The 24,899-nt window shown below is 32.6% G+C and overlaps 7 protein-coding genes across 7 annotated transcripts; 5 read left to right on the plus strand and 2 right to left on the minus strand.

Annotated features, from left to right (window-relative positions):
• Positions 1-260: 260 nt before the first annotated feature.
• On the plus strand, positions 261-2,063 carry SAPINGB_P000286 (uncharacterized protein; the record flags this gene model as incomplete). Its single annotated transcript, XM_031995010.1, has 1 exon — positions 261-2,063. The coding sequence occupies one exon, from the start codon at positions 261-263 to the stop codon at positions 2,061-2,063; it is 1,803 nt and encodes a 600-aa protein (XP_031850901.1).
• A 606-nt stretch (positions 2,064-2,669) lies between these two features.
• On the plus strand, positions 2,670-3,533 carry SAPINGB_P000287 (uncharacterized protein; the record flags this gene model as incomplete). The annotated part of the gene is made up of 1 exon (XM_031995011.1): positions 2,670-3,533. The coding sequence occupies one exon, from the start codon at positions 2,670-2,672 to the stop codon at positions 3,531-3,533; it is 864 nt and encodes a 287-aa protein (XP_031850902.1).
• A 6,057-nt stretch (positions 3,534-9,590) lies between these two features.
• Positions 9,591-10,772, plus strand: SAPINGB_P000288 (uncharacterized protein; the record flags this gene model as incomplete). The annotated part of the gene is made up of 1 exon (XM_031995012.1): positions 9,591-10,772. One exon carries the CDS (start codon positions 9,591-9,593, stop codon positions 10,770-10,772), a length of 1,182 nt encoding a protein of 393 aa, XP_031850903.1.
• Positions 10,773-11,322: 550 nt separating this feature from the next.
• On the plus strand, positions 11,323-12,699 carry SAPINGB_P000289 (uncharacterized protein; the record flags this gene model as incomplete). Its single annotated transcript, XM_031995013.1, has 1 exon — positions 11,323-12,699. One exon carries the CDS (start codon positions 11,323-11,325, stop codon positions 12,697-12,699), a length of 1,377 nt encoding a protein of 458 aa, XP_031850904.1.
• A 611-nt stretch (positions 12,700-13,310) lies between these two features.
• On the plus strand, positions 13,311-14,204 carry SAPINGB_P000290 (uncharacterized protein; the record flags this gene model as incomplete). Its single annotated transcript, XM_031995014.1, has 1 exon — positions 13,311-14,204. The coding sequence occupies one exon, from the start codon at positions 13,311-13,313 to the stop codon at positions 14,202-14,204; it is 894 nt and encodes a 297-aa protein (XP_031850905.1).
• Positions 14,205-14,671: 467 nt separating this feature from the next.
• On the minus strand, positions 14,672-16,279 carry SAPINGB_P000291 (uncharacterized protein; the record flags this gene model as incomplete). The annotated part of the gene is made up of 2 exons (XM_031995015.1): positions 14,672-15,781; positions 15,989-16,279. The coding sequence occupies 2 exons, from the start codon at positions 16,277-16,279 to the stop codon at positions 14,672-14,674; spliced, it is 1,401 nt and encodes a 466-aa protein (XP_031850906.1).
• A 2,374-nt stretch (positions 16,280-18,653) lies between these two features.
• SAPINGB_P000292 (uncharacterized protein) lies at positions 18,654-19,658 on the minus strand (the record flags this gene model as incomplete). Its single annotated transcript, XM_031995016.1, has 2 exons — positions 18,654-19,313; positions 19,389-19,658. The coding sequence occupies 2 exons, from the start codon at positions 19,656-19,658 to the stop codon at positions 18,654-18,656; spliced, it is 930 nt and encodes a 309-aa protein (XP_031850907.1).
• Between the last annotated feature and the right edge of the window lie 5,241 nt (positions 19,659-24,899).

Here is a 24,899-nt window from a genome sequence, read left to right on the forward strand (position 1 = left end):
GCGGCACCCACCCGTACATACCCCACACACACACATTTGGTCCAGCTATAAAAGCAGTCGGTCATCCTGAAATTTTTTTTTTTTTATTTTTTTTTCCTATTCTTCTTTTTATTTTTCTTCTTTTATTCAATTTATATATTATACTTCTAAACTAATCAATCAAATTTTCTTTTCTTTTCTTTTCTTTTCTTTTCTTTTCTTTTCTTTTCTTTTCTTTTCTTTTCTTTTCTATATCTTGTTAAACATTTATATACCCTAAAATGATCTCAAGACTGTCCCGATCATTAGCAAGCACTGCAACCAGATCAGCTGTCCGGTCTTGGTCCCGCTCAACTATCCTCTCTCGAAGTTATAATGCATTTGCATCTCCCGTTCAAACTGCTGATCTTCAAACAATTCAATCCAAAGTCGACACTGCCAGCCCAGAGTTTAAAGAACGCGCAGCTGCAATGGATGCTCTTATTGCAGACCTTGAAAAAGATCACCAAGCTGTTTCAGACCCTGAAGTTTACATCCCTGAAAAAGTCCGTGAAAAACATATTGCTCGTAAAAAATTACTCCCCCGTGATCGCATTGCTTCCTTAATTGACCCTGGAACTTCCTTTCTCGAATTCTCCATGCTTGCTGGTCATAAACTCTACGATGGTGAAACTGTACCAGCTGGTGGTATCATCACCGGTATTGGTGTGGTTGAAGGTGTCAAGTGTGTAATTGTTGCAAATGATTCCACTGTCAAAGGTGGTACTTACTACCCCATCACTGTTCGCAAACACTTACGAGCACAGGAAATCGCTGCTGAAAACTGTCTACCATGCTTATATCTCGTCGACTCTGGAGGTGCTAACCTACCTCATCAAGCTGATGTTTTCCCATCTCACAACCACTTTGGTCGCATCTTCTTCCAGCAATCTAAAATGTCCTCTCAAGGTATCCCTCAACTTTCCTTGGTCCTTGGTCCTTGCACTGCAGGTGGTGCCTATGTTCCAGCAATGTCTGACGAAACTATTATTGTCCGTGGGGGTGGCCATATCTTTCTTGCAGGCCCACCACTTGTCAAAGCTGCCACAGGTGAAGAAGTTTCTAAGGAAGATCTCGGCGGTGGTGAAATGCATGCCTCAGTCTCTGGTGTAGTTGATTACCTCGTCGATACCGAAGAGGAAGGTATTGCCACTCTCCGTCGTTCCGTTGCTAACCTCAATTACCCTAAAACCCCAGCCCTGGCTCAATCCCCAGGCACGGCGCAAGCCCTCACTGATTTACCGACAGCCTCGCAGGGCATCTCACCCAACGCCTCCTCAGATCCTACTGCCCCGCTTTTTGATGAGCCCATCTACAGCCCAGAGGAACTCGGTGGTATTGTTGGTACAAACCTCCGTGTAGCCTATGATGTCCGTGAAGTCATTGGACGCATTGTCGATGGCTCACGTTTTAGTGAATTCAAAAAGGAATATGGTCCTACTCTGGTAACTGGCTGGGCCAAAATCTACGGTCACCCAGTTGGCATTCTTGCAAACAATGGTCCTCTCTTTAGTGAGTCTTCTCTTAAAGGTGCCCATTTCATTCAACTCTGCAAGAAACGTGATATCCCCCTAGTTTTCTTACAAAATATTTCCGGTTTTATGGTGGGCTCCGACGCAGAGCGTGGAGGTATTGCCAAAAATGGTGCCAAACTTGTCACTGCTGTTGTTGGGTCTGGCGTTGAAAGATTTACTGTTGTTATTGGTAACTCGTACGGTGCAGGCAATTATGGTATGTGTGGCCGTGCATATGAACCCCGTTTCCTTTTCACCTGGCCCAACTCACGCACTGCTGTTATGGGTGCAGAGCAACTTGCCAGTGTTATGGAAACTGTAGGTTCTAAGGCCCGTGATACTGCAGCTCTTCGTGAACGTATTGAATCAGAATCTTTGGTACGATTTGGTTCCGCACGGCTGTGGGATGATGGTGTTATCAGACCTCAGGATACCCGTAAATACTTAGGTCTTGCACTGGAAGCATCACGTGGCGGTCGCAGAAATAAGAAAGAATTGGAAGAACGCGATTTTGGTATTTGGAGAATGTAGATATAAAAAAAAAATTAAAATTAAAAATAAAATAAAAGGAATATAGTAATAGAGGTAAGAGAAAGATATTAATGGTTAAAATACTTTTTTTTTTTCTTGTCTGATGTCATTGTATAAATAACATTTATTGTAAACAGTAATTGTCATTATACAAATAGAAAATAGTAATTACAATACGCCCACTGTTCAGAATACTTAAAGTATTTTAATGCTTAACTTAAAGTTCCCCCAGTCATTTTTATTTTATTTTTTTTTTCGCCACCTATATACTCGAATATATCTTTCAAATATATCAGTTAAAAAATTTAGTCAAAAGATTCTTTTTTTTTTTGTTATAAAATATATTTTAAATTTTATAAAACGGTTTTTTTTAAATAAAAGTAAATTGTTTCTAATATATTGTTTAATTTTTTTTATCTTACATAAGTAGATAAAAGATTTTTTTTTTTTTCTTCTTCTTCTTCTTCTTCTCAATACTTATCTTTTTTTTATTTTTTATTTTTTATTTTTTTTTATTTCTCCCTTTCTTACCTTTGGACCACTTAAAACATCCATTAAATACTTCTCATATATTACTCTACATTTATCAAATAAAGCATTAAAGCAATGATATTTCAATATAAAATCCCAAGAAACAGAATCAAACTTTATTACAATAACTTAAAAAAGGCTGTTGAAGAAAGAGAGCTACAAGAATTCTATAATCATGAAAAAATTATAGAAATTGCAAACTCTTTTGGAAAAAAAATTGAGCAAGTTTCAGAGAATTGGAACCTTGATATGGATATAGCCATTGAGCTTACTCGTCTTGCTCTTTACGATATCATTATTTTTGCTGATGATTCAGGCTCCATGGTTCTTGAAGAAAATGGACAACGTACTACCGATCTAAATAACGTTATTTCTCATACAGCATATATTTCATCTCTCTTTGATGATAATGGTATTGAGGTTCGCTTCATAAATAGCTCTATCCAAGGTAATAGTATTCGCAATGAAAACGAAGTAAAAAAACTTGTTTCCTCGGTAAATTTCAAGGGTCTCACTCCCCTTGGCTCAAATCTTAAAACAAAAGTACTCGAGCCTTTGGTCCTTAAACCTGCTCGTGAAAAAAAATTGAAAAAACCAGTATTGGTCATTATAATCACTGACGGTGTCCCTACTGGTGAAAATCCATTAATTCTTGAAAAAACTATTAAAAATGCTAAATCAGATCTTTCTAAAACAAAATATGGCTCTGGTGCTCTTGGTTTACAGTTTGCACAGGTAGGTAATGATATACCTGCACGCGATTTTTTGGCCAAGCTGGATGTTGATCCAGAAGTGGGAGGTATGGTAGATTGCACATCTAATTATGAAATTGAAAAGGAGGAAATGGAAAGTTTAGGTACTGAACTTACCTATGAAACTTGGCTAGTTAAGATGTTTCTTGGTGCCATTGATCCCAAATACGATGAAATGGACGAGTGACACTCATAAGTGGTAATATTTAATGTGTATATGATCTGTCATTGACTGTCATTAACTGCCATTGACTGTAAATTAAAGTAACAGAAAGTTGATTCTAATTAGGTTGAAGTGCTAATCCAGCAGTGGTGATAACTAATCAAAACTTCGAGAGTCTAAAAGATATATTATAAATGTGGCTTAATCATCATTTAGAATTAAAACTGCAATACACACTCTCTTTTTGTGTGTTAACTTAACCAACATTATAATAACCACCATGAATAATTAGTTATATATAACTAATTATCGGGTAATTACCCGAAACAGCTTCATAAAAATATCGCAAGTGCCAGGATTCAGTTAAAGGAATTACTGAGTCTTGTTTCTCAAATAATCACTGTAAATAAACAATATTGGAAATACTAATTTCATTTAAAACTTTTGATGAATTCTAATATTAGAAGTATTTAAATATTGATATATATAGAAATAAATCAGATAAATCAGATAAATCATATAAATTTTTATCATATCTTTGGTTGACGTTTTTCTTTTTTTTTATTTATTTATTTTTTTTTTTTTTTGACTCGCTGAAATGGTTGCTTTAAAAAAAAAAATAATAATTTTGAGCAGAGACCGGGACATCAAAAGTAACAAGTAACGGTTCCATGACACAAAAGACCGAATTAAATTAAATTAAAAGGACTATTTAAAGTGATAATGAACATTAGACTTTTATGGACTAATGAACCACCCCCTTTAAAAAAAAAAAAGGTCTTACTCGGAATACTTTCGGGCTTTTTAAAAATTTATATATATATATATATATATAAAACCGAATTAATAAAAACTATAGACCCCACATTGTTTTACCCCAGAAAAAGATATTTATATATATATATATATTTTTTCCCGGTTGACCACCGGCACTGGTGCCTATGTTTATATTTTACAGAAAAAGCAAACAATGCAACCCGACATAAAAAAAAAAGAATATACCGGGACCACTCCGGATTATAAAAAAAAAAAAAAATTTTTTTTAATAATAATCATAAATATCATTCTTTTTTAAAAAAAAAAAAAAAAAAAAAAAAAAAAAAAAAAAAACAGTTTACAAATATACCGATAGGATTCAGAATTATCGGTTAGTAATTTATTTTTAATTAATGTCCCGGTCCCGGCCAAATTTACAATTTTTTTTTTCTTTTCTATTTCAATCAACCTTCAAATCTTCATTCACTATCCCTAACAATCATTGAAATTGTCTATTTTTTTTCTTTTTCTTTTTTTTTAAATTGTAATAATATTTTGAATTCAGACTCTGACTCTGACTTTGACTCTGACATTAATCTGTCAACGCATAATTGCCGGGTTTTTTTAGACTGTAACTTATCACTTCTTTACTATCGGTCAAGGTTTCTTAAAGAGACCCGTGCGGCACACGTGCTTTAAATATATATATATATATATATATAGTTTAATACTTCCAAACCGTTCCTAAAATTTCATTTCACCAGCTCCGTGAAAAGCTCCGCCAACTTTATATTTCTAGCCCCTTGCCCTGGTGTTTACTCCTAGGTCTCCGTGCTGTTCTCCGGGTTCTTCTTTCAAAACTAATGTTTTGAAAAATGTCACTAGAATGGCTCTCACAATAAAACCAACAAACCTGAAATTTATAGTATGTCTAAACTTAAGATTTTTTTAGAATCTTAAAATTTTTATATCGATGTTAAGTTTGCACAGTATTTTTTTTTTTCTTAAGCTTAGAAATTTTCTTAGTTTTAAAAAATAAATTAGTAGGCTTTTCAGAAGATTGATCAACTGAACTTTTTTTTTTTTTATTTTTTAAAAAATCGTCCAAGATTTTAAGTCCAGAAAGTTTCTTTATATATAAACCTGAAAAAAAAAAAAAATTAAATAAATGGAATTGATAAGACGAATAAAGTAATAGGGTTGGGGTTTCATGGAGGTTTAGAATAATATTAACTTAATTAAGTCTACACGAATAAAAAAAAATGTGATACTCTGTATTCTCTGCACTACAACCAATTTTTTTTTTTTTTTTTTTTTTTTTGGTAAACCCTCACTATCGATGATTTTTAAATCTTTGCCAACTGAAATTTTAGAAGAAATTCTATCTTATTTAGTTGCTGAAGATCGCAGAAGCTTTCTTCAAACTAGCTCTTATATCAGAGAATGTCTCTCTCCTACATTTTGGAAAACATTAATTGTCGACTTTCGTGATGTTAACCCAATACCTTTGTATTCTCTTTCTTATAAATCAAAAAACCAAAAAAAAATACCAATTGAATATTACCGTTGTTATAAATTTCCCATTGTTACTTCTCAAGTATTTTTCCAACCAGAAATCCATCCTTGGTTAAAAACTAACTATGTTAACAATATTATTCTTTTTGATTATTCATATGGATGGCAAGAAGATTTTACTACAAGATATTTCCCTAATCTTAAAGCAATTTTTTCTTGGCATTCTCTTGATTTCAAAAGTACATTATCTCCAATTCCTATTTTAAAATCACATGCACACAAATCGTTGGTTAAACTTTGTCAAATCTATAATTTCCCAGGTGTTCTAAACATTGTTCAATACCAGGACACCCAAAATATTTTTTGGAAACACTGTTATTTACTTTATTATACTCTCAAAACTCTTGAAATTTCATTTGGAGATAATCAAAATGATTTCGATATCCCACAAAACCTCACTTTTTATAATCTAGAGTTGATGAAAATACACTTAGATATAGATTATTCAAATTCATTAGAGTCCCTATTAAACCAACATATAAAATGGCCAAAATTAAAAACTATTATTTTAAATTTTTTTGTGTGCGTGAATTTTGATTATGAGTTATTTGAAGAACATTTATTTTGTCATCCTAATCATATTCAATCACTATTGGCCTTGCCTCTAAATTTAGAAACATGTCAACTAAAGCTAGCTTTTGAGTTTTTCCCTAAAAATCAAGAGTATATCTCATTAAATATATTTGATCCAATTACTATTAATCAGGTAACTTCCTTAGTATTATTGGAAAGAGATAACTTTCATTGCTCGACAGCTTTTTGTTCTAAAATTAATTTTCCCAATGCCACTTTCCATTTATCTTATGAAGGAAACAATTCTTATAAATTAAATTATTCTCAACCAAAATATTTAGTGTTTTTTCTTTCACAAAATATCACTTCACTAACGCTTTACATAAATGAAAACATTATGGTATATTTTACCAGATACCATCCAAATTTCAAAAATTTGACTCGAGTCCAACTTTTTTTCTCAAATCAATCTTATGAAACTAATTTGCATTTTCATACTCAAGTTAAAACCATTGAAAAGGTTGAAGACTTTAATATATTCTATGAATTTGCTGAACAATGTTGCATTTCTTTGCGTGACCTTGTTTTAAAACATGGTTTACTCATTAAAAAACAATTAAATACTGATTTGAAAAATGAATTTAAAAAAATAGCTTCGAAATTAAAAATTGATACGTTTTGTCCATTGTTTAATGCTTTTGAGAATCTTATGATTAGTCCTTATCGATATTATGAAGCTTTGGATTCATTTTATGACTCTAAAACCAGAGATTTTTCTGATTATTTACATGCAGTCGGAATAAATGAAGCTATATTTCAAGTTATTTTAGATATGGATACTGTTCAGTTTCTTCAACTTAATATAAAAGACAACTTTTATATTTCACCATATCTTCAGCTTATTTGTATGGTCCACCCTTCAATGAAGCAAATTTTATTTTCATACAATGAAAACCGCATTTACCAACAACAAAGCAACTTTCAACTTAGCGATGCTAAAAGTTTAATAGCTCATTCTTCATCTTTTTCTCGTCTTTTCCCTTTATGTAAAAGTAAGGTTGAAAATTTCATTTATTCATTGTTACCAGAAGTTCAATATATATATATCAGTGATTTATCAGTCTTTATAACGCCCCACTTGTGTTATGGAGGTTCAGAAACCCATATCGGGACAACCTTTTTAGATATTACTCGAGAGTCAACTCTTCAAGCACTTATCGATGTTGAGCAAAAAAGATGCTTTAAAAATTTTCTTTATCAAAATGAGTTTAATCCTAAGTTTCATAATCTTGGGTATTATTCTAAAAAACAGAATCCAATGAGGCTTCTAGAGAATTCAATAACTGACTCGAGCTTTAATGGCTGGATTTAAATATATTACTACATATATATAATGAATTGAAATTATTTGAAGGTTCATTTTCAATTAAAAGGTTGTCATGGCTAAGGATTAGGTGAAATGAGAGGTTAGATAGTTCTCAGTGTAATCTTAATAAACGATGTTTCAATGAAAACAAAAAATATTAATCAATTCTTTATAAAGAGTTACTAATTAGGAACTCCAAAGTCTTTCCAATGTGGCATTGTTTTAACGCATGTTGCTTCTTGTTCATATACTTCATATTCATTCAAGAAGCCATACATTCGAAATTTTCACTAGTTGTGATACTTGATAATTCCAGACTAATAAAAAAAAAACCAAACTGAAACCATTCCCTTAATTACTGGATGGCAAGACGTGATGCTAGCAAATTTTAATAAGCAACTATAAGAGGAGGGAGGGGCTGTACTAACGACACAATTCTTGGTGCTTGCAAGTAGATCGTAAGTTTGGAGTTATCTCGTAGACTAATATTATTTTGTATGAGAGAAGGTCATTTGAACTGAAAATATAGGCAACTTGTAGCTGTTATCCTGTAAAATATTTTCAATATACTCTACCTCAACAGTAGTAACTGCCTTTCTAGCTCCTCGAAGTGTTTCAGTTAAACCTAAATCACTTCTTGCTAATGGCACTGTCCCTGTTGAGATTTCGTACACGCTTCCAAGTCATTTTTGATTACGCTCTCAACTCTTCTAATTGTTTTTCAAGCCGGGCAATCCTGAAGCTGTCAATAGCCCAGTTCGCTTGAGCCTTGGTAGCTACCTTATAGATCTCCTTTCAGATGCTCGACCGCCACAGGGTTCTTGAGGTTCCTCAGTGTACAACTGAGAGACCTATAGTGATCTATGAGAGTAGAGGGAGACTTGGCTTCAGGCTGTGCTTCATCATCGACTTCCTATCTTTAGAAATATCAATATGGGAGTGTTTGGCCTGTTCTAGGAAGTGTGATCATCGCACAAAGGAGCGTAGCCAGGTGCGTGAAGGAGTTAATTTCGCCGAATTAGCATCACATGAAAATATTTCAGTCAATTTTTGGATATAAGAACCAGGTCGAAGCATATTTTTTTGGACCATATAAACAACATAAGCCTCAAGAATAGCTTTCTTGCTGAGGTGTGAAGTTTTGGGTGGTAATATGGGCTTCTTCGGCTGATTGAGTGCCATTTTCGACTCGTCTTTGTAAGGTGGTGTAAAATATATTGTGTTTCTTGCTTAACTCCCATAGTGTGAGTTTGTTTGTGGGCAGATAGGACTCAGAAAGAGAGGCGTGAATACTAGCTGGACTCATGATGAAAAATTTTTTGAAATGGTTAAATATATGCAGACTATAGCGAAGAAAAAAGTCATGATATCAACTGGTATGTTCCATTACTAGCGTTGCAAAAAACATCCACCTCTCATTCAAAACCCTTAAACCTGTCATATAATATCAAAAGATTTTGAGTAAAGAAGAAATCAAAGGAGTTTGACTATTCTATATAAAATATTTAAATATTTCAATTTCAACAGTGTCTCCAAAAAAAATATTGGAATTCTTCTTTGGTTTTTCTGGTGAAATCTATTCAAAAACTTCTTTATCTTTTTTTTTTTTTTATATAACCAAATATATTAAGTCACGTGAATTTAAAAATGGTACCACCTTGGTTTAAATTGTTCAAGAGGCTAAACCATCAATCATAAAAGCCTTAAGGCATTACCCCATTTTTTTTCAATTTTTTTCAAACCCTCGAAAATAATTAATTTTTCTTAACTTTCATTAACAAAAAAAAAAAAATACACTTAAATTTTTCGACTTTATTATTATTTCTTCATATTTTTTTTTCATTTTTTTTTCATTTTTTTCATGATAAGCAATGTCTACAACCTTTTATTTAGATCCAACCTCGTTAACTGATTTGATACCGTACGTCAGCACATTTGGTCGAGGGAAAACCGATATCATTGGTTATTGCACAAATATCAATCCTAAGTATAATGGAAATTTTAAAACAGTCATTATACCGCCTAAATTAAATTACATTGTTATTTATTATGGGACAAATGTGGATGGAATTGAGTTTATCTCCAAAAAAAAAACACCAGAGATTAAGGATAATGAAACATTTTCTATTGGTAAAGCCGGAAAACAACACATAATATTGGGAATTGAAAAAGGGCAATACATTAATGGCTTTCGGTTTTTGGAAAGTGAAGAACGTTTACAACGAATTGTCATCTCAACTAACATCTGTTCCAGTCCTGTTTTTGGTGAATCAACCTTGGGCCAACCAAAGGAGTTTGTCTTGAGTAATTTAGAACTACTTGGATTAAGAGTGGCTGTCAGTAATGTTATTGAGCATTTTGACCTGATTGTCAGACCAAGAATAATTGGAGAAAGAGATAAATTTTTCGAACAAGATGACGAAGAAGATGATGATGACGATGACGATCAAAATCAAAATCAAAATCAAAATCAAAATCAAAATCAAAATCAAAATCAAAATCAAAATCAAAATCAAGATCAAGATCAAGGCCAGGGTCGAGAATATCACAATACTCATAAGCATCAAAAAACCCCATCTTCATCTGAAAATGTTAAATTTAAAGTTAACGTTAAAAAGGTTGATTTCTCGCATGGATCATTGCTTAGGTCTCTCCGAACGGGTTCCCATCCAAGAACGATACGTAAAGGTCATTCTAAAAAAGATGATGACAAAAATAATGATGATCAAATTTTAACCACAAAAAATGAAGACGAAAATGATAGTAACAATGAAAATAGTGACAATAGTGACAATAGTGACATTAGTGACAATAGTGACAATAGTGATAGTGATAGTGATAGTGATAGTGATAGTGATAGTGATAATGGGTCCAACAGCAATGAAGATAGTGATAGTGACGACAATAGTAACAGTAATGATAAAAGTGACGACAATAATTACAATTATGGTGGTGATGATGATGATGATGGTAGTGATTTTAGTTGTATTGATGACGATGATGATGGTATAATTTCCTCGGTCATTGATGTTATCGGTGGTCTATTTTCATAAATCATACTTGGCTCAAATCATAATTTTTTAAATATAGACCATGATAAGTATTTAAGACAGCATATTGAAATAAAAGTAATTTTTTTTTATAAATAATTGAGGGTTTGTAAAGTTTAAATTTTAAGATAATTAACTTGATCTATATATGCCTATTTACAAGCTGATATGCAATACTTATTAGGAGAAAAAAAAAATAAATAAACCCCCAAATTAATTTCACATATACGATGAGACCAAAAGGAATATTCCCAAAAAAAAAAAAATCAATTGACCGGTTATTTTCGACACCAATTAAATTAAATGAAATCTTATCTTTTCGTATAAACAAAAGATTCACGTGAATTTACAAATGGTGCCACTTTCACTTATATCTTTCAAGAGGCTAAGCCTAAATTTTTCAAGCATAAAAGCTGAAAATTTCTCCATCTTTTATTTGAAAAATAAAAATACCTAAAAAAATCTTGGCTTTATTCGACTACCTATTAACAATTCTCATATTTTTTTTTAATCATCTCCTAATTTCATTCTATATTTTTAACAAAAAAAAAAAATGTCTGACACATTGCACCTGGATCCAACCTCGTTGGATGATTTAGAAGTCTATATCAGTACTTTCGGTCGTGGAAGAAAAGAAATTGTCGGTTACTGCACAAATATCAATCCCAAATATAATGGTGATTATGAAGTGGTCATTGTACCGCCTAGACTGCAAAGTATCATTATTAATCATGGGGAAAATATAAATGGACTTGAATTTATATCTTCTGGTGAACCTCCCAAAATCAAAGATAAAGAAACATTTTCAGTTGGTAATAATGAAAAGACTAATTTTGTGCTAAAATTTAACAAGGGGATATATATCACTGGTTTCCGGTTTTTGGAAGATGATTATCTTCAACAGCTCACCATTTTAACTAACTTAAAACCTAGTCCTAGTTTTGGTGAGTCAACTTCGGGCCGACAAAGAGAAGTTTGTTTGAATAATTTAGAGCTGCTTGCACTTAAAGTGGCAGTTGGAACTGTTATTGAACATTTTGACTTAATTGTTAGACCAAAGCTTAACAAAAACATTATTGAAAATGCTCTCAGTCAAGATCATGGTAGTGGTGATCACCATACTCATAAGCATCATAATCATGAGTATCAGAAACAAAAACAGGAACAGGTACTTGGTAATAATGAGAATCATCAACATCATAACCATGGCCCTGAACATCAACAACATAATAATCACCATAAAGAAAACTCTTCATCTAAGAATCTCACAGTTGAAGCAAATATCAAAAAAATTGATTTTTCAAATGGATCATTAATAAGATCTCTCAGAATGGGTTCTCGAAGAGCTAGGAGATATCATGGTAGTAATAAAAAAGATGATGATGAGACTATTAAGACTGCAGATAATAATGATGATGATGATGATGATGATGATGATGATGATGATGATGATGTTTACACCGATATTGACAATAGCAACAGTGATAATTTTGATAATGATAATGAAGGCGGTTACTCTAACAGTGACAATGATGATTTGGACGATATTGACAATAACAACAATGATTATTTTGATAACAATGATGAACGCGATTACAGTAATATTGACAACGGTGATTTGGTTGATACCGATAATAATGGAATAGATATTAACGACTTTGATGGTAGTCCGGATGTGATTAATAGCACTGATTTGATAAATGGTCCTGATTTAACAAATGTTCCTGATTTGAGCGATGTCATCGGAAATAGTGTTCCAGACGTGGATGTTGGTGATTTGGGCGATATCATTGGAGATAGTGTTCCAGACATTGATGTTGGTGATTTGGGCGATATCATGGTAGATAGTGTTCCAGATATGGATTTTGGGGATATTGGTGATGTGATAGGTACGATAGTTGAAGGCCTTGTAAGCTTGCTAACTGGTTAAGTTATCAATCATTTTTATTTATTTATTTGTGAACATATATATACTTACTAGTAAAAAAGAAAATGTTTTATTTAAAGATCCCAATATGCATTTTTGTAAAAAGAATACAACAGTTAAACTTTAACCAGCTTTTTAATAATACCAATTTGTTGCGGTATTAGACATATCACTGCCTAAAAACTTACATTATCCATCCTCTAATTCTGAGGCACCAAATATAATAAAAGACAAATAAATTTATTTATAAAGCTCGCAGAAAATTTGCAATTGTGGATATGGCAAGTATTGTGTTTTTTGGATCATCACGGACTGTCTTCAATGGGATTTTCATAAACCCTAACCCTTTATCTCCTCCGATAACAACTTCAAGCACTTATCTCTCGGCATACAAATTAATAAAAAAAATAAAAAAAAAAAGCAGATCTCTTTTTTTTTTCTCTTTCAACACAATGATCTTTAACATCCAGATAAACCTTTGAAATCTATCTCTTTGAGATATTTCAAAAATGCTGTGGCGAACCTCGGTAGCTTGCCATTTTGTTTTTGATCTTTGTTTACAAGGTCCATTCAAAAGATCAATATCAACAACAACGTATAATATTTTTCGCAATATGTTTGCATCAATCAATAACAAAACTTACTCTCAAATGGTTTTCCTAAGAGACTTTCAGCATGCTCGGTCTTCGTTGGGTGAACCCTCTGTTGTTATGAATGATGACTATAGCAAACCTAAAGAAGATGACGAAGATGATACAGATAATGACGAAATCAGCGACGATGGTGAGGATGATGATAATAACAATAAAAAAGAAAACTTTTTGGCTTTGTTTATTTTAAATCATTTGGACATACAGAAACTTCAATCTCTAACAGGATTGACTTATAAATCTATGATTAAATGTAAAATTGACAATAGCAACTATCTAATTATCTTTCAGCCACAACTCGATCTTTTTAAACGTTTTAATAAAAATGAATGGGCTGCAAGGAACTTTTTAACCTTACTTAGTGACTTCCGCTTAAAATCCAAATATGATTTGTCGTTATATGAGAAAAATTCAAAGGCATACTTTGAAAACATTTATAAACGATTGGATTTGGCTTGGGTTTTCCCAAATCTCACAAAAATTGTTATTTTTGTCAACCATAAAAGCATTACCTCACTGGTATTCCATCACCATATCACCAACAAAAATCAAATTATTAGATCATTTCATACCCTTGGTACTCCTGATGGTTTCCCATTTATTTTTGAATTTAAACCTACGGAAATTTTTTTGGGGTTTAAGATTGCTGTTTCGGAGGTTGGAATCACAGGGCTAGCCATTGTTACTGATAGTAGATGTAGTCCATGGTATGGGAACTTCAGCATTACTACAGGTGTTTTTGGAAGCTTCGAAGATGTCTTGGTTCGTGATGGGGAAAAGATTGTTGCTGTTTGCGGTGTATCAGATTATGGAATAAAGTCGTTAAATCTTTTGATGTTGCCGTCGAACAATTTTTAAAGATTTTTATTTGTTTAATTTTTAGCTTGATTTTCGGCTTGATTTTTAAGTTTTGTTTTTTTTTTTTAATTGCATTTAATTGCACAATAGCAAATTTTCAATTGTTTTTTAATGTGAAAACTATTTATTTTTTTCTCTATTTAATATTCAAATTTGAAATTCTCAAGTTTTAAAAATAATTGATGGTTTCTAACGGCTGATTTTAGCTACAGATTCTCCAATTTCAGAAATTTAAAGACCTTTAAGATTCACACAAAATAATAATGTTAAACATGTTTAAAGTACCTCTTTCTATTATTTATTTCAAAGGTTATAACAGAGCACAGCCCTTTTCATTTAGTAGTTAACCAGAGACAATTTCTAATGAGTAATTTTTTCATTTATTTATATACATATATTAAAATCAGTAGCATAATAATAAATTAAACGTATTTTAAACCTTTATTTTTTCTACACAAATGGTTTTTTTATAACCATCCTGACAGTTTTCCAAAATCAACAAATTCGCCATAATTAGTCATCGAGTTCATGTTTTGCGGCAAAACAAAAAGATGGCTTTTGTCAGACTTATTTAAACATTCAATTGCATTGGGATTGTTGATAGGAAACGAAGAGTAGGTTGTTTCGTCGTTGGGGTGAAGTTTATGCTTCCCCTTTAAATCAATTAAAACTTGAGCACCAAGTCGAGGAAGACGTTCGGGTAAATCATAATCATCAGAATCAACATCTGATAAAGCCACGGACATATTTTCTTGAGTAGGATCTAGAGGCAAACAGTAATATCCGGGATCTTTTATAATACTTCCATTCATGTCATAGTCAACATCAACTAGATGTACATTTAGAAGAATCTGTTCAATAGTGCTGTGGTGGCTAATAAGGCGCTGAAGACCAGGAGACACAAACCCTGCGCTGTCAAAGTTTATTGCAAGGTATTTTATCGATTGTAACTTGAAAAGTTGATTTGTCAGTGTTTCCAAAAGGGCCAAATCTATAATGAAGGTGACAATTTCAAAAGAAAGAACCGCGTCCGAAAAATATGATTGTTTAAATTGAGATACAAAAGAGGTAATATCATGGTCTGTATCCAAAGAGTTCGAAAAAACCTTATAGAAAAGTGTTCTTAAATGTTTATAGTTATTTCCTTTGTGTTGGTTGAAATCAAGGATGCCAACAGTTCCAGATTCAGCAAGATCGGTGATAAGTTCCAATGGGGCTAACGATTGGTTATCTTTATAATAATTCCGGAGCTGACAGAATTGGGGATAAAAGAATGCGTGAGGAAGTTTCCTATTTTTTAATCCACTATAATGAACAATTAACCGTTTCAAGTTTTTAAATTCTCCGATATGTTCCAAGGCCAATATTAATCTGTTATTCTCAAATTTTTCGTGCTTTGTTGTTCCGGTATCAAGATTTAAAGAAGTGACTGAAGCTATGTTCAATCCCAAGAGAGAAGAAGAATTAAGAAAGGTATTGGCTGAAAATCTAATATGCTTGAGATTTGAAGCCTGGATAAAGCATTTAGGTGAAACATCTAAATCTAGTAAAGTAACTTCAGTTTCAAGATGGGTTAACTGGGGGAAAAAAAATGTGGGATGAGGTGAATTTGGTCTAATTTCAAAAAATTCATTCCGAGAAGAGCTTAATCTTATTTGAAAATCTTCATCTTGAAAAGAGTTTAAAAAATTTTCAAAACAAATAAATAACTTAAATATAGATAATTGTGGTAGCCTTTGAAAATGTCGAAGTCTATTTTCAATGATGATCGACATCTCACTCACGCTTAGCCAAATTGATGATTCAATTTCTTGAAGCTTGGGCCATTTAGGAAGTTGGTCAACAATGTAGCCTAAAATTAAATCATTGCTATGGTGGATTCCCAAAAACTCAACATTGGGAAGAATCAGTTCTGTCGGAGGAATAAAATTTTCATTAATCAATTCAGGGAAATCGAGATTAAGATTTTTAACATTCTGAATAAAATTTAATTTACCAAAGAAATTCGCGTAATTATAAATATTAACTTCAACGCTGAAATCAAATGGGGATTTCTTTGAAGGATAATTTCTCATTAGTGATAAATAAAGCTCAGATTGTATAAATGCAAAAAAAGAGGAGCTTAAAAGGTTATTAGGGTGGTCTATATAGATGTGAGCATCTTCAGAAGGAAACTTTTTATATCGTAGACCATTTTTAATAAAAACTTTATCAACGTTTGGAAATAGTGATGGCAAGAAAGTGAAATTTAAAAAAGATTTATCCGCGGAATAAAACAAGCAAAGATCAAACATTAAAAAGTAAATAAAATCAGTATTAATCCAGGAATATCTTTTAATTTTTAAAAATGCATCAAGAGGTATAAGGCGATATTTGACATAGTTTGGGACTAAGTTTTGTTTCACAATATTTTTGTTATGGTGGTTTAAAACCATAACGTTGCGCCAGCTTATGGGCTTGAAACGGTTTCTAAAACAAGTGGAAACCTGGCTCAAAATTACAAGTTGCGAAGAAGAGAGATATTCTGAAATACTAAGTAGATTTTCATAAGGCAGATAATCAGGCCATTCAGTGCCAAACCGAGGCTCGTGGGCCATTATGCAATGTGTCAAAGATAATATAAGTCAATTATGTACTCAAGTTACCAAATATAAAAAAGACTCCCATATTATTTAGTAAAAAAAATAGAGCGAACTAGGTTGTCTATTTGAAAGTTGAAAGTTTAAGGATAAACCCGGTTTGCATTGATTTAAAAACAATCGAAGGGACGTTAAAATTATAAGGTGGTAGTGAGATAGAAGGTTTGAAATTAAGGGTTTCTGTGGGTTAGGGTTAAAATAATTACTGTTGCACTTAAACTTTTATTAGTAAGTAGATTAAACGTCATAACAGAGCCATAACTATGGTTAAAAATATGATTTTTAGAACAATATTGGAATTAAATCATGTTAATATTAATAATAGTATTGGTATTATACTGAGTTGTATGTTTTTTTTTTTAAAAATAAACTAAGCAATTTTAGTTTTTTTAGAAATGCTTATTATCTTAAATGAAACCATATATTTTGGCCTTATTTCTATGGTTCTACAAAATAAATTACAAAAAACAGATCATTTTCAAGTTTTATTATGCCAGCTTTAAATGCTGATATTACTTTAAATATATAGATTTTTTTTCTGCAAAAACTCTGTCAATATAGAGTCTTTAGATGAGAAGAAAATCCCAACGGGAAATCAGCATCTAAGAAAACCTATCATGGTAAGTCTTGTAGTCGGGATAATCTTAGAGATTATATAATAAGAGTCTTTCGTGAAAAGGTGAAGATGGTTTCCAGAGCGGGGGAATCTGGTATAAAATGATAGCATGAGCATACTGTTAAGATATGTCAGGGCATTTCTGGTTCCGATTCACATATTAGGCATTTGTCTTCTTTGTTTTTAGTCCGCCCAAAAACAATTTTATTTGGCTAACTTTTCACAGCTAGTTCTCAGTTAGATTTATGACACCAGGTTGGATGTTTCTGGGGCCTTTCATTAGTTTCTGGGTTTGCAATGTCTCGTTGTCAATTTCTACGTCGTTGTTTGTTGTTTTAGTATGTGCTTCAGTAAAAGAGTTGGTGGGATCGGTTCAAAGCTTTTGTTATCGCAATTGCGTGTTTATGCTGTCATTGGGTAATAGTGCTGCGTCTATAAGAGAGAATCACACAGATTTTTGTTCAGTCAACCCTGATTATGAAATTTATTTTGACCAGTCTCTTATTAGCATTTTTTGCCCTGCTGTTTGTTAAGAACTGGGATTTAGTTTGGCTACCTTTATAAATTCTTGAGGGGTCGTAGAGTCAGTGAGTGTCTCTTCAGGCTAGGTCTTCAAGCTTGAGGTGAAGAGAAAAGATTCTGAATTTTCTTTGAAGAATTGGGATTGGGGTGGTGAAGAATGTACCTAGCAATCTTTGTATAGCAATGTTTTGTATTAGCCGGATAGTGTCTCCCATTCTTTTGATGTTTCTGGAATTTCACTCCTATAATCCTACTCTAATCTAAATGATAAAATGGGTATGATACTTTTGAGATGAAGGAGGGCTGGCTTTAAAGTTTGACATTCTAAGAGAAGCAGTCAGTTCTTCGATGACTTTCAATTCAACATCACATGATTCGGAGCAAACTGGGATGTTGGCAAGTTCCATTTGACGATTAACAGATAGATCGCCAAACGTAGGATAAAGAATAGTATTGTGCTTTGGATTATTCTCAGTTGTAGAGTGGGCGTCCTGCTTGGAATCTTTTTTTAGTATCAGGCTTTGACACGACTTTTAACGGCGGGTCAATAAGTTTGCGAACTTTGACAAAAGCTCTAGCGTTGGCATCAATTAGTGCTGGGATTTCAATTGAATCACTGGGGCTCCATTCTCCAGATCTTGAAGCAAAAATGTCGACAAACTTGTTAACCCCTCAAAGATGACTCTCAGGATCTTCACGAGCAGCTGCTGACACTTTGTCATTATTAAGCACAGTTAAGAGAATGTCGCGATGAAACGAGCCACCTGGATTGTTGTAAAAGTACCCCTCCATTAAGGAGGCCCACTTGGAAGCTTCATTAAGGACTGACCGTACTTCGGTCTTAACTTCACCGCTGGTAAGTCCGTCGAAAAAATTAGGACTTGAAATACCTACTGAGAGAGCTTGCGTCATTGCAAACACAATGTTGAACTCGGGATTTGGGGATACGTGCAAAGCAATTTGATTAAGACGTTGAAAAAATGTGAGTGATTCCCCCAGCTCAACAGTGTCTAACTTTTCGGGATCCATAGGGGCCATTCTTTTGCCCGGTATATACCGGACACCTTCGGCGCGTTCCCGCGCCAACTCCGCATTTTGAGATATAACTTTTAGAATATTGGGCGTGGTGTCCACCCAGGCCTTCTGAGCCGCAGCGAGGTTAACCGGAGGCGTAGTTTTATTAATATAAACTCTGAGTAGTTCATCAAGAGCCTTCTCAAACTTGAAAACATAGCCAAGTTGAATGGCCTTAGGACCAGCAATCGGTTTATAGATATAATTGTTCCAAAACCTTCGTCCACAGCTGCCAATTTGTATAATAAGATCTTCTTTCTAAAATTCCAATTCAGTTTTGTAAAGAAAGTGACTGGAATTTGTACCTAGGGGAGTGTCTAAGGAGCTCCTAACCTTTTGAGATGAAGGAGGGCTGGCTTTAAAGTTTGACTTTCTAAGAGAAGCAGTCAGTTCTTCGATGGCTTTCAATTCAATCTCACATGCTTCGAAGCAAACTGGGATATTGGCAATGATTAGTTGTCTGACAGTGTAACCAGAACTCTTGGCAAGTTCCATTTGAAGATTAACAGATAGATCGCTAAACGTAGGATAAAGAATAGTGCTGGCTGACTCGAAGGATGAGGAACCTTCATTGAGTCCTATAGTGTTTCCATGATAAGACATAGCGGGAAAAGACTAAAAGCAAGAGTTAATAAGTAAATACGATTGATAAGCTGAAAGCTGAAAGCTGAAAGCTGAAAGCTGAAAGAGTATTTAATATAAACAGTTTTGCGAAAATTTAGAGTAGCGAGAAAAAGAAGAGAAAGAAAACAAGAAAGGTTTCTGTAATGAAAGAAATTTTAAAAGAGCATGGTGTCAAATTTTCTTTAGCAATAGAAAACCTTACTTGTAACAATTATTGTAACTCCAATGAGAATGGGCTAGTGGTTGCTAGTGAATAATGTAACAATGTAAAGAGTGTAATGGAAAAAAAAAATATTATGGGATAATGTTGAAATACACGATAGTACCATGACATATATTCCAACAGATACATGACTTATAGAGTAGTTTAAACGTAATGTCGGTGAGCTCGTGTGTTGTCTCCCTAAACAGGTGATGAAATTGAAAACTCGGGTGGCTTGCTCTTTCTATAGTACTGTGTGAGGCTTGAAAGTGAGTCTGCGATTCAGAATGACTCTAAAGCCCTCGACCCCCTCTTGTAGTTCTCTAGGATCAGGTTGATTGGAAATGATGATCAATCTCATGAGGTTATGAGGGTTTGGGGTTTTCTTGCTGAACTGAATGAAATAGTTTGTCACCTAAGTCTATCTCGGTGTGTGCTGAACTTGCCAATTCAATGCAGGCGTCAAGGGTCTGGTCAAGTAAGGCGGTGACTCTGAGTTGTGGGTGTAGCAATAGATTGTAACAACGGCTACCAATCTGACGAATTAGATGTCTGGTTCCTCAAATAACTTTAGATAAAGGCTAGCCTTATATATATTAACGAGAATGAGGAAGAGCGAAGAGCATTAAGGAATGCTTTTGATTGTTGGACAGGCTTTGTAAACAAGTTCAATTGTGACAAAAGATTTGCTGTGTCTTATAACGAAGCTGATTATCTACTCAATGGTGCCATGAGCGAGCAAATTTGTTTTTTCTTAGCTTGTCGAATTTTGATTGTCAAAGGCACTATTAATGTCATTCATGATTATTTTAAACGCAATTACATAGTCTAACAATTTTTAGTTTATTATTGCTGTACTTTAAAACAAATTACAAAACTTATTAATTTTTCATAGTCTCTTATCCCAGCTATGAAAGTTCTTGTGTGCTGGTGTAGATTTTGGAGAGATTTTTTTTTTGTCAATCGATCATGGTTGGGAATGCTTACAAGCTGAGAATTCTTCAACTTATATTACATAAGCATAAGAAGAATGAATTTCAAATGAAATGAAACTTAAGCATGATAAGTTTTTTTTGATTGATAAATATAGTTGTTTTTATCATTATCATTTCATTTTTTTTTACTTGGCAACTTTTGAAGTAGAAAATGCCGTTTAGAAGTTTTTGATAAATTTCTAGATATCTTAAAACTAGTCTGTGTAGAAATTTCGTCAACCAAAAAAACATTCAGGTTGGTGCATGACAAAAATTCAAAAAAAAAAAAAAAATAGAGCCGCACGGCTACGTTTTATAAACTATTTCTGAAGTAGGAAATTGGGTAAGCCTTCATAAGGTGCGGCGTGAACCAAAATACGCCACAGCTTAGCCTTTTTGTCCGTTTCTTCAACAAAACTGGCAGGGTCAGGTCGAAAATCTAGCCCGTGAAATGTCCTATTTTTTTTAACGGTAGAAGAGAAATTTTTTAAAAAGTGTTATTAAGAAAATCAATTGTCAATGAAAAATAAATTCAAAAAAAGAAGAATGGCAATGTTAAGAAAAAAGAATGAAACCAGTCATGGAAATGTATAAAAGCAAATTGGCTTATGGACCCATATGGAGTTAAGAAAGATATATCTAAAAGTAAGAAATTTCTTATAAATACCTTAAATAAATAGTAATTTTACATCAAATCGAAATAAAAATCTTTTAAAAAGGAATTTTCTTTAACTTACTGGTGACTTCAAGGTTGTTCAAAAAATAAAATAGAAATTATTTGATTGTATGTCTTAATAATAGCAAAATCATTTGAAATAAATTAGTTGAAAATTTAATGAAATGTAATTCTTGTGTTTAAACAAAAAAAAAGAATTGTAATAATAAATATTATATATATTTTTTCAATCTTTCAATTCTACTATAGAAAGGAAAAGAAAAAGTGTTGGTAGGGAGTTTTCTTTTTAAAAAAAAAATGAGAAATATGGGCAAATTTTATTCCGTTGATGTGATATTTAAATAAAAAAAATTCCAGCATTTTATTTCATAAAATTATCATTATTCAATAGTTTTTATTTTTTTTCTAATTGTGGAATGTCTTGACGTTAAAAAATATATATTTTTTACCTTTAAATTGATTTTAAAAAACAATTTATTATTATTGGACATATGACTGTTAAATAATTAAAAAATTTTGATATTATTTTTTGCCCGAATGTTCAGAAAAATAAAGATTGAATGGAAGTAAAGCAAAGTAAAGTAAAGAGGGGTAAAAAAGGAATAATGTGGAGATACGAGTATAATGAGCTAACTAGCCCTCGGGTATGGTTTTAATATTGAGGAAAAAGAGAAGATAATTATTTAAAAAAGAAAGACAACTGGGTTTTTTATTTTTTAGATTCCAGAATCGATAAGGATAGCATGATTAGTGGAAAAGGGGAAATGAATGGATTGAAAAAAATAAGATGAGGTGATTGGAAAGAAGAGAAAGAATTTTATCATGAGATGAGAGAGAAAGAGAGAAAAAAAAGCATGTTATTTTGGTAGTACGTGGTTGTAAAGGATTTTGTTTTTTTCAATTGAAAGCAAAAAAGAACAAAATAAGAACGAGGGACAGCATTAAATGTGATTTATAGAGGTAATAATAGGGTTAATGAAGATAAAAAAAAATGAATCTAAAATAATAATATTTTTGCTTTAATTCTAGAATTTTTGGATAATAATTCAATTCAGGCCTTTTAATTAAATCTCGGGCATGTTTTCGTAGAAAAAAAATTCTATTATTCTATTATTCTATATTTCTATATTTCTATTGTTCGCAATTGATATCAGAACTTGTTATAGTTTTTTTTTTTTTCTTTATTTTTTTTAAGAATACAAAAGTTACTTTTGATTTGACACTATCTAAGATTAAAAAAAATTTTACAAATTACTGAGCCGTGGATTTACGTGAGCTTCCCGGAGCTAGGATACTCAAGGACTAACTTTTGTAAAGTTCAAAAGATTTTTTTTTACAATAATTTTGAGTTTATACTTGTGCAACCAAAATTGGAAATACATGTTATGAAGTCATTTATTACAAGAAATTCAAAAGTGAAAAAGATTTTGAAAAATTTAGCAAACCCGTGTTGTAACACAAAAAACGTCCCCGACGGGCACCAAAAATGCTAAGATGCGCGGCTGGCGGCTAGTAAGAATTTTGGCCAATGGAGATTCAAAAAAGTCATCTCTGCCTAAAAATTAGAGACAAAAATATCAGCCTTATAGAGATTGGGCAAAGAAGTGGGACTGTCTCACTTGCCTAACTAATACAAAAAAATTTTTTTTTAAATGAATTAGGTTTCCATAGACTAAGCTGAGAATGAAAGACTTTGCTCAGGATGAAAATATTGTATTTCCAAGCAAATAGAATAAAATAAAAAAAAACAAGAGAAATAAGCCATGATAATATGTATTTACAAATAACAAGTTGAAATGAAAAGCTGGTAGGTGAGAATATAGGTGATTGTTCGGAAAGAGTAATGTTTCTTTCTTATTTTCGTATCAGGCGAATTAGATGGGAGAGCTGGAGAGGGCCTTTGTATGAATAAATGTGAATAAAGAAAGGTAAAGACCAAAGGGTTGAACTGCCGAATTAAGTCCGAGAAAAAAAAGGGAGGTGTGTCATTGGCTTAACTGGATATAAGAGTATTTATTTAAGAAAGGGGAGAGCGAAAAAGAGGACTTTGCGTTAATATGCGTGTGTATATGTGAGTGTGTGGGAATTGGTCTTTTTACAGAGTGAATTGTATGGGAAAGAGAGACAAACAAACACCACTTTGGTGTTTGACAAGCAAAAAATTGAAGTCAAAACATGGACGAAAGATCCTTATATATATATACTTTTAAGATTCTAAGAGGATTAAGGGACCTCTTCTACAAAAACTCTGGGCATATAGAGAAAAAGAGTGATCTTTGGTGGAGAGAACGTTTTTGGATCATATAATCAATATTGGGAATAGGGCTATTGTTGTTAATTTTTTTTTTTTTCAATTTATCATCAAAAGAAAACGAGCTCATCTCTATGAATAATCGGTTTAACCCCACAAATATTATTAAACAGAACTATCACCCTTCCCTCTCTCTCGCTTTACCATTCTTGACTAGTAACGAGCCATAAGGGTAGTTTATATTTTTTCGTTGTAAAATCCAGGGTTTGACATTGTTCCTGGTTTCCTTTATTGGGACTGTGTGTGTGTGTAGAACAAGTGTAGTTCTTGGAGGGAGAGGAAAGTAAGCTTTAATTCTGTAAGTAGAATAAGGCTGGTGAAGAGGGTCTTAGGAGGTTTTATTTTTATTTATTTATTTATTTTTAATTTTTTTTTGGGAGGGCCTGTCACAGATATAGTAGGATTATATACATATATTGTAAAATAGAGATTGAAATAACGACTTTTGGGCCATATATATCCATACACACGCACACACACATATCCATACACACACACACACAGACCTTAAAATTGTTGACTTTGTGAACATGGATTTGTAGGACAGTAAAAAAAATGAAAATAAACCTAGAAGATAGATAGAAAGAAAAATAAGCTACTTTTGATAACTATTGTTATCGTTTATCTTTATTTTTTTTATTTAATATTAAGATAAATTTTATTTCTCGCGGCTCCATAATACCAGAGGAGACGAAAACCGGCGGTATTATTTATTTTTAGTAATAATAACTAGAAAGATAGATATAGTTTTACGGTTCTCTTTTTTCTTTTTTTTTTTCTTTTTTTTTTTCTTTTTTTCTTTTTCTGGTATCTCTTTGTTATCAGGAGCCCGTAGGGGTAAAAAGTGGGTTTTTCGGGCAAAATGGAGAAATAGGCATAGAAATTGCGAGCATTTTGATATGTTGGAGCATTGAAAAGAGGGACTTGAAGTAAATTCAAGGAGAGGTCTGCAAGTTTGATCGAGTGATCAAATAAATGGTGGTTTTGGTAAGCTTAAGAAAAAAAAAAAGTCAATGTGTGTTGGTGTGTGAGAGAAAGCGCGCGCGAGTGTGTATGT

This window comes from Magnusiomyces paraingens, assembly GCF_902498895.1.
Source record: "Magnusiomyces paraingens strain CBS 517.90 genome assembly, contig: contig1, whole genome shotgun sequence".
Taxonomy (NCBI): Eukaryota; Fungi; Ascomycota; class Dipodascomycetes; order Dipodascales; family Dipodascaceae; genus Magnusiomyces; species Magnusiomyces paraingens.